Raw genomic sequence first — 10,035 nt, forward strand, 5'->3', positions numbered from 1 at the left:
AGTAATGGACAAATGAAAATCGATTTGCTGTCATATGGTTTTGTTCCACGTAGTGGCATTTGTGTTGAATGCATGGGTAGGTGAGCTTATATATATATATATCCTTACAGTATGAGATTATTGAGTAGTTGCAGGGAGCATCTACAGTAGCCCCCACCCCCCACACCCCAAGTTGTCTGGGTCGTTCCACACACAACCTTGACTCTTCTAGATAGCTTCAATGTGCATTTTTTGGTCGCCCTGACTGGCCTCCTCTCCTGTCCGGCGTCACAGCCCAGCCCAACCAGTTCGTAAATCACCTGGCAAGTTCTTCGGAGCCGTGCACATCCCACCACTCAGCAAAAGTGGTGTCAAATGCACGCAAGCAGCAGCCATGCACGAGCTGGCAAGGGTGGCAAAAATGGGTTGGCCATCATGCTAATTAAGCTCGACCTGCCAACGGATGAGTAGAAAGAGAAATTCCCTCGGATGAAAGAGTGGGAAGCGAAACTGAACCAAAGAAGGATTGGTTACTACCGGAGGGTGTGGTTCACACTTCCACGGGGTACACACTGAAGGAATTGTACGAGTATATCAGAATACTTTTTTTTCTTGCGGGTAAGAATAGATAGCTTCAATGTGTATTTTCTTTGTGCTAAAGATGTGTGCAAGTGATTCTCATGCACTGTTATTATCATAATATAATGGCCGAGTTTAGACATGTGAATCTAACTAGTTTACTTGTGTCACCGTAAGATAATTCATCATACTCATGAAGTAATATCTTCAGATAGCCGACATAGAAGTCCGCATGGCCCACGTATAATGCAATGGCAAGAAGGCTTTGAATACAAAGCGACGACGTCCACCAACAAGACAGCCTAATCATCAACCTGACAAACAACAACATCTAAGTAGTTGGCAATAGTAAAAACCACGTCCTCAGGAGTGGTCGACCTCATCTAATCAACTGGATACTGCCATCAAATGTGGATGCAAGTAGCAATATTATTCCACCCATAGAAAATCCAATATATTTTCGAATAATAATGATTACACCTCTCATCACCATCTTGCTTTAACAACAAAGATCTGTTTGCTATCCACATTTATGCTCATCCGGCTCAGGCGCAGCCAACTCGCTTTCGGCCATGGTAACCACATACAGTGGACCCATCAGATCAATTCCATCCTTCCTGCGGCTACCTGCCTTCAAATATATGGTTCTACGTGTTTTGCCTTGAACCTCTTAAAAAGTACTCCCTCTGTTCATTATTATAAAACGTTTTGAATACTTTAGTTTTAGTATGGACTTCATACGGAATGTGAGTGAACAAATACACTAAAACTTGTCCATGTATATCCGATTCAGAAAAAAGTTAGAACATCTTATAATAGTAAATAGAGGAAGTAGTGAAATAGAATTTTCTTGTTGTATAATCCGGAAATGGAACACGTTCACATATTTTTAATGTTGACTCTAACAAAAGATACATCATATGCTACTAAGTATGTATTTTTTTGGGTAGAGAAATCTGCATAGTTGTTAATACTCTTTTTTTGCAATGTACATGAGCGGTCAACACAAACTCTCGCAGCATGAAGACTAGCAACCTCCAAGTTCCACTCATCTTGAAAGATTGCCGCATGATGCCAATGTGATACTAATACCGTCCCTCATCTTCCTCTCCAACGTCCAAATAAAATGGTCCATGCAAAGATTTTAGGGCAGTTATATAACTGGTACGAACTAGCCTTTTGAGCAGCCTCCGCCGCACCAAATAAGTTGCTATTTCCCAAAGTTCTTGCAAGGCAACCCTAGATGTATTTTGTAACACAATAGTAGCTAGCCCAACTTAGAATATATTGTCTAACTTGAAGCACCTTTTGAGACAATACGCTAAATCTGAACCATTGAATCTAAGAGTAAATCTATATTGATGGTCAGTTTTACCATGGAAATCACATACCAATGTAACAGTCCTAGCAAATCAAATGTCCTATCTGAAACAAACACACTCAACGATCCTTAGTTTTGTACCAAGTGAACTGTTGAGGAGGCTCACACTTAGAGTCAGTGGCATCTGTTTGGAAGCCCCTTTCGAGGCACCACATTAATTTTTAAATATGAATGAGACCTAATCCATTGAATCTGAAATTAATCTGCATAGATTGTTTAGACTGACGATAGGAATCATATACCATTGTAAGAGACCTAGCAATTCATACCTCCTATCCAATTCGTATTCTCTTAAAATGATTCATAGAACCCACCTATGTGTTGCAAAAAAGTTTTGCTCGATGAGCATTGGTTGTGCATCAAGGGAAGTGCCGAAGTGGCTCACACCTAGAGTGGCTGGTGTACTAACTAGAAGCACCTTCCATCTATTCTACAATCGGTTGAAGAATAGACAATTTTGAACTGCAAAGAACCCTCCCGGTGGGTTAGTACTTTTTTGGCATGACAATTTTCAAACTATTTGTCAGAATAACACAAATAGTACACAATTGGAAATATATCGATTATTTGCATTCTTTTCTATGTCGAACACTATTCTAGATTTGTTACGGTTTAAGAGCATTTTAAAAACCAGGCGACACCCATCGAGTGGAATAGAACTTATTTTCACTGAACCGAGACACATGAACTGTGCGAGGGAATTATTTGTACTACGACGGTCAAGTGTGGCTCACTAAGCCGCACAGATGAACTGCATGATATGCACATCTGAATTGTGGTGGCTGGGGTGCGTTCAGATGACTCTCATTCCCCTCCCATATGAAAGTGAACTTCATTAGGAAAAAGCAACTTGCTTGGAGAAATTTTACCATTTTGTAATATTTTGTCAGCCTCTCCAATAACGAGTGAACTTCTCGACTACCCTGCATTTTGGCGGTTCTTCTTATGTACATTTTTCAAAGCTGCGTGTAACACGAGGTTTGGACTATGAGGGGCATGAGTGGTGAGCTTCACGGGTTTTCCTAACTATTTCTTCTTATAGAGTGAACCACCAAACTTGGTAGAATGAACTACACTTTTCAATAATTACATAAGGGACCATGATATTTTATAGAACACCCCCTCACACACAAAAAATGTGGTGGGACGAGAGTAGTGTGGAATACAACCACCCTAACCTTTTTGGCATAGGTCACATGATGTTTGCTCGTAACGTGTTTTTCATGTGCATGTGACTGTACCGCGGGGATATTTATCAATACATGGTAAATAAATAAATCGTTCAAAACACTACATCTTGATATTTATGTTTGAATTCTTGGAGTAAATATTTGTGAATATTATAATTCATGTTAAGTAGGGTTTGCACAACACGTATTAAGCGATAATGACTTCCCTTTATTCATATATAGAGACACATATATACATATACCCTTACATTTGTACTTTACTCAAGTTCACCTTAAGCCCATTCTTCATTTGTAGAAGACATGACAACTTCGTGTCGATGGCTTGTCCATCAACCATTTTCACATCAAAGTTACACACGATAGCAACGATGATGATCTTCATCTGCATGATTGCAATGTCCTTGCCAAGGCACAACCTTGCCCCTGAGTTAAATGCTGGGAACTTGTTCGAGGGTACGTATCGCAGTTGACGTCCATCATTAGAGAGCCACCTCTCAGGTCTATACTCCAGACAGTCGGACCCCCAAACAGACTCCATTCTACCGACGGAGTAGATAGAGACGAGGATGATGTCCTGGGCACAAACAACATGGCCACTCGGCATCACATCAGTGGATACCACCGACCTGCGCTCGATAGGGATCGGCGGGTACAACCTGAGTGTCTCCAACAAGGTGGCTTGCAGGTAGACTAGGGGTCTAACCTCTTCTGGCTCAAATGTCATCATCGTGACAGCGCCAGCAATGGCTGCTTTGCGGGACATGATGGGTGCTAGTTCGTTGCGAATGCTTGACACGATGTGCGGGTTCTTGGCGAGGTTGTAGACAACCCATGGCAAGGTAGTGCCAATCGTGTCCCTCCCAGCGATCATATACGTAATGAGTGTTGCCTGTAGTAAATCATCATTGTAGTTCTTGTCATTGACATAGTTAGACAAAACATCAATGTGTACTTCTTGACCAATAATATGGCCCTTCTTCCTCCTCTCCGTGATCATGTCCATGATGAAGCCGCGAAAAACCGCTTGCGCGGCGGCGAGCTTCCTCTCCGGACCGATGTTCAGGCGCCTCATCACCTTCCAAAAAAATGCCGGCACAATGTGACGGACAAAGCCCACCTCCATGACCGTGTCCATCGCGTTCGCGACGTGTACCGACGGCATGTCGAGGGACAGATAAGCGGGGTCCACGCTGAAGATGGTTGTGGCATACAGGTCGAACACAAGCCTCATCAACATATCATTCATGTCAACATGAGTATTGGTTCTCACCATGTGGTCCATGAAGGGTAGGAGACTCTTCTCCACCTTGTCGTGACAACACTTAGTCATCAACCCAACCAACAGCGGGTTGCTCAACACACTCTGGTAGTTGGCACGCTCCCGTCGGGATGATTCGCCATCTGCGCTGAAGAGAGAGCCTCTCGTCATGTCAAAGATTTCGGCATAATCTTCGCCCTTGGGATAGTTTGTGTGGTTCGAGCTAAAGATGTATTGGATATTTGTTGGGTCGCAGGTTATGAACATCCGTATGCTGGCTATGGCAACCTTTAGGCTGTGGCCAGATGGTGTGAGGAGGTCAAAGGAGATGTAGTGATGCAATCTGTGTAGGTTGACGACCATGGAAGGGAGGATGCCTACTACTGGCCAGCTCACGGGCAACAATGGGTTCTTACTAGACTTTATGTAGTATAAACCTACAATAACTACATGTACCACAACTATGGAGATGACTAGTTCTGGCAGGAACGAGAATGCCATTCTTGGAAGAGATGTGTGATGTATGTATGGAGATGTAGTGAGATGCAAGCCGAGATCTCTATTTATAGAAGAAGCTAGTACAAAACTTGTGTGCACATATGGAAACTCTTGTCGTTTTCTTGTGAAAGAAAAATAATAAATGTGGCAGGTTTGGTGATCACAAGCTGTTACCGCATTAATTATAAGGATTGCACGTACTACTCCATATGAAATATCCACCTACTACTACTAGGATAATAGGTAACGCTTACAGAATTGTCTGCGATGGCGTTGTGGCTCGTTGGTGTAGATTCATGTAGCTGGTGAGGTTAAGATTTGCAGGGTTTGTCGGGTCGTTGAAGGTGGCTGCTTCCCTTTTGTAGTTTGATCCTCCTACCTCATCTCTATCACGTCGGTACAACCTCTAGTGTCGGCGTGAGGTCTGTGAAAAATAATGAAAGTTTGACTTTTGGATCTGTGGCTCTTCCGCTTGTGACAACTTTCTCTCCTACGCGTTATAGTCCGGCAAGATCGTGGTTTTGATTACTTCTTGTCCGCAGTCAACATTGGTATACTAGCTTCAATGATAAAGCGGCATGCGGCGGCGAGCCATCGACCCGTCTAGGTGGAATAAGGTCGGACCCTTGAAACTTCGAAGTAATTTTTTAAATTTTCTAGAGGTATTTATATTGCTAATTTGGTTAATAGACCTACATGTTCTTTTCACAAAAAAGGTTAGGATGGTGGACATATTCCCAACCGACCACATATGAAACTTCAGTTTTAACACTTTATTTGTCTACTAAATTACTATGAATTATCGGTGGTAACTCATCAATTCGAAAGTCGACAACTCTGGTGAGTTGTGCATGTACTCCCATCTATGTGTGTGCTCGAGTGTTTATATTGTACACGTGTCCGTAACTCCGGTGAGTGGGTGTGTGTACTCCGGTAGTTTATATCGTCTCAAGATGTAATATATCTAGCGGACAGCCCACACACTAATTCGATGAAAAGACTCATGAACATCTCTAGATGGCCCACGTACTACAAGGACAATGGCATGAGGATTATATATAAATACAAAGTGACAACGTCCATATACGAAACGGTCAAACTATCCACTAGACAAAGTAGTCGGCAATGAATAATACAACATCATGAAAATCAAACAACCACATCCAACCTACTGGACACTGCCACCACATGGGATGCAGCCAAAAATGTCATCCCACTCATATTTAATTCTAGATACTTCCGAATAACAATGGTTACACGCCTCATCATCATCGTAATATTGCTACAAAGACGTGAATCATCATCTATGCTCATCCCACTCAGGGCCCAGGTTGCTTGTTTTTTGCCATGGCATTCACATACAGTGGTCACATCCAGAGCAGCTCATTCCTATTGTCTACGGCCACCTGCCTTTAAAGAGATGCCCCTCGTTGTTTTCTCTTGAACCACTCAATAAAAGTAGTAAAATAGACTCTTCTCCTTGTATCCATTATACATTGTCTGAATCGAATTTTTTTCCGGAAAAACTTTCGATCTATTCATCTTCAATTATGGCTGTACAATGAACACCAGAAATAATAAAATTACATCTGGATCTGTAGACCACCTAACGACGACTACAAGCACTGAAGGGAGCTGAATGCGCGTCGCCATCATCGCTTCAGTGCTAAGACCTCATAGGACCAGCGCGCCAGAATAACAACCGCCGCCGATGAAGAGTAGTCTAGAACGGAAGGATCCAACCTAAAGGTACATGAACCTCGACAAACGACGAACAAAGCCGAGCGAATCCACCAAAAACAGGCCCGCCGGAGAGACACCTCCAAACACCCACCAACGATGTTAGATGCATCACCGGGATGGGGGCTAGGCAGGGAGGACTTTATTCCATCTTGAGGGAGCCGTAGTGAAAGCACAAGTGCTCCCTGGGTGATTTTGGTAATTAATGTCAACATATCTCTTGTTGGACTAATGTTTCTACCTAGTATGCCTCAGACAAGTTCAACAATGGAGTGGCATGGACTAGAGGATGTGGAACTCCTTCAATATGCTAAGGACAAAAAATTGGCTCAAGCTCAAAGCTCAGGACTCTACATTTTTCTATTTTAATGATCCAAGATCACATTGAGTCCATAGGAAAGCCAATACTATTAAGAAGGGATGAGGTGTTGCTTAATGGCTTGCTTGCTCAAAGTGCTTAGTGATATGCTCCAAAGCCCTCAACCACTTTCTCACTTCCAAATATGTCCCACACCAAATATCCAACTCGGCCCCACCGATTCTTTCTATCCGGCGCCGCCGAGTTCAGTTGACATAGCCACTGCCAGAAACCCTAATCAGTTTGGTCTCACCGATAGGATCTCGGTCTCACCGAGATGGGCTTGCAAACTCTCTGTTACCTATTGCAATATTTTCGGTCCCACCGAGATATACAATCGGCCACACCGAGTTTGCTTGGCCAACTCTCTGTTTCGCTTATTACCCAAATCGGTCCCACCGAGTTGGAGTAATCGGTCAAACCGAGTTTTGGATTTACCCTAACCCTAGAACATCGGTCCCACCGAGTTGATCCAGTCGGTCCCACCGAAACACCTAACCGTCACATTATGAACCAAATCGGTCTGACCGAGTTCTCTGGATCGGTCCCACCGAGTTTGGTGATTTGTGTGTAACGGTTAGATTTTTTGTGGAGGCTATAAATACCCCTCCACCCACTCTTCATTCATAGAGAGAGCCCTCAGAACATGCCTACACTTCCAATACACATTTTCTGAGAGAGAACCACCTACACTTGTGTTAAGGTAAAGATATTCCATTCCAACCACATAAATCTTGATCTCTAGCCTTCCCCAAGTTGCTTTCCACTCAAATCCTCTTTCTACCAAATCCAATCCTATGAGAGAGAGTTGAGTGTTGGGGAGACTATCATTTGAAGCACAAGAGCAAGGAGTTCATCATCAACACACCGTTTGTTACTTCTTGGAGAGTGGTGTTTCCTAGATTGGCTAGGTGTCAATTGGGAGCCTCCGACAAGATTGTGGAGTTGAACCAAGGAGTTTGTAAGGGCAAGGAGATCGCCTACTTCGTGAAGATCTACCCTAGTGAGGCAAGTCCTTCGTGGGCGACGGCCATGGTGGGATAGATAAGGTTGCTTCTTCGTGGACCCTTCGTGAGTGGAGCCCTCCATGGACTCGCGCAACCGTTACCCTTCGTGGGTTGAAGTCTCCATCAACGTGGATGTACGATAGCACCACCTATCGGAACCACACCAAAAATGTCCGTGTCTCCAAATTGCGTTTGCACACTCCAATCCCTGCTCTTTACATTCTTGCAACTTGCATGCTTTACTTTCCACTGCTCATATACTCTTTGTATGCTTTCTTGATATGTTTTGTAAATGTTTAAACTTGTACTAATACTCCACATGAACCTAAAGAATTAAAAACTGTGACTTTTCTTGATTAGAGTCTATTCACCCCCCTCTAGACACCTCTTCTCGATCCTTTCACGTAGCCGTCTCGTCTTTCTGAGCAGAACACAAAATCTAACAAAACTCAAAGAAAAATCTAAAAACGGAGCCCTCTCGCTGGCAAGAGTCGGGATCTACCACGCCTCCATGGCCCTAAGACCACCGGAAACGAGACGGGCCGGTGCTACCTCTTGAGCATGCTTTGGTTTTCCCTTGAAGAGGCAAGGGTGATGCAGCAAAGTAGCGTAAGTATTTCCCTCAATTTTTGAGAACCAAGTATCAATCCAGTAGGAGACTACACGCAAGTCGCCTAGTACCTGCACAAACAAATAAGAACCTTGCAACCAACACGATAAAGGGGTTGTTAATCCTTTCACGGCCACTTGCAAAAGTGAGATCTGATAAGGATAATAAGATAAATATTTTTTTTTGGTATTTTTGTTGTATAGATTGGAAAGTAAAGATTGCAAAATAAATAGTAAACTAGAATTGTAGATCATAAACTTATATGATGTAAAGTAGACCCGGGGGCCATAGTGTTGGAAATATGCCCTAGAGGCAATAATAAATTGGTTATTATTATATTGCATTGTTCATGATAACCGTTTGTTATCCATGCTAGAATTGTATTGATAGGAAACTCAGATACATGTGTGGATACATAGACAACACCATGTCCCTAGTAAGCCTCTAGTTGACTAGCTCGTTGATCAATAGGATGGTTACGGTTTCCTGACCATGGACATTGGATGTCGTTGATAACGGGATCACATCATTAGGAGAATGATGTGTTGGACAAGACCCAATCCTAAGCCTAGCACAAAAATCGTGTAGTTCGTATGCTAAAGCTTTTCTATTGTCAAGTATCATTTCCTTAGACCATGAGATTGTGCAACTCCCGGATACCGTAGGAGTGTTTTGGGTGTGCCAAACGTCACAACATAACTGAGTGGCTATAAAGGTTCACTACAGGTATCTCTGAAAGTGTCTGTTGGGTTGGCACGAATCGAGACTGGGATTTGTCACTCCGTTTAACGGAGAGGTATCTCTGGGCCCACTCGGTAGGACATCATCATAATGTGCACAATGTGACCAAGGAGTTGATCACGGGATGATGTGTTATGGAACGAGTAAAGAGACTTGCCGGTAACGAGATTGAACAAGGTATCGAGATACCGACGATCAAATCTCGGGCAAGTACAATACCGCTGGACAAAGGGAATTGAATACGGGATTGATTGAATCCTCGACATCGTGGTTCATCCGATGAGATCATCGTGGAACATGTGGGAGCCAACATGGGTATCCAGATCCCGCTGTCGGTTATTGGCCGGAGAGTTGTCTCGGTCATGTCTGCATGGTTCCCGAACCCGTAGGGTCTACACACTTAAGGTTCGATGACGCTAGGGTTATTAGGAAGACTTGTATGTGATTACCGAATGTTGTTCGGAGTCCCGGATGAGATCACGGACGTCATGAGGAGTTCCGGAATGGTCCGGAGGTAAAGATTTATATACGGAAAGTTGTTGTTCAGGTTCCGGGAAAAGTTCGGTTTTTTCCGGTATTGTACCGGGAAGCTTCCGGAAGGTTCCGCAGAATTCCGGAGGGGTCCAGAGGTCCGGAAAATGTTCCACCACGTCCAATACAGCAGCATGGGCTGTAAGGGGGCGCCCTAACCTTA

At 43.5% G+C, this 10,035-nt stretch overlaps 1 protein-coding gene across 1 annotated transcript; it reads right to left on the reverse strand.

The window, feature by feature from the left end:
• Positions 1-3,373: 3,373 nt before the first annotated feature.
• Positions 3,374-4,900, reverse strand: LOC123107556 (noroxomaritidine synthase 2). The gene has a single exon (XM_044529529.1). It carries the CDS (start codon positions 4,886-4,888, stop codon positions 3,374-3,376), a length of 1,515 nt encoding a protein of 504 aa, XP_044385464.1. The 5' UTR covers positions 4,889-4,900.
• Positions 4,901-10,035: the final 5,135 nt, after the last annotated feature.

The sequence above is a fragment of the Triticum aestivum genome, chromosome 5A (assembly GCF_018294505.1).
Source record: "Triticum aestivum cultivar Chinese Spring chromosome 5A, IWGSC CS RefSeq v2.1, whole genome shotgun sequence".
In the NCBI taxonomy this organism is placed as follows: domain Eukaryota; kingdom Viridiplantae; phylum Streptophyta; class Magnoliopsida; order Poales; family Poaceae; genus Triticum; species Triticum aestivum.

What these genes read in the sequence shown, in the direction of transcription:
- LOC123107556 (XM_044529529.1), bottom strand. Translation starts at nt 4,888, where the DNA reads ATGGCATTCTCGTTCCTGCCAGAACTAGTCATCTCCATAGTTGTGGTA.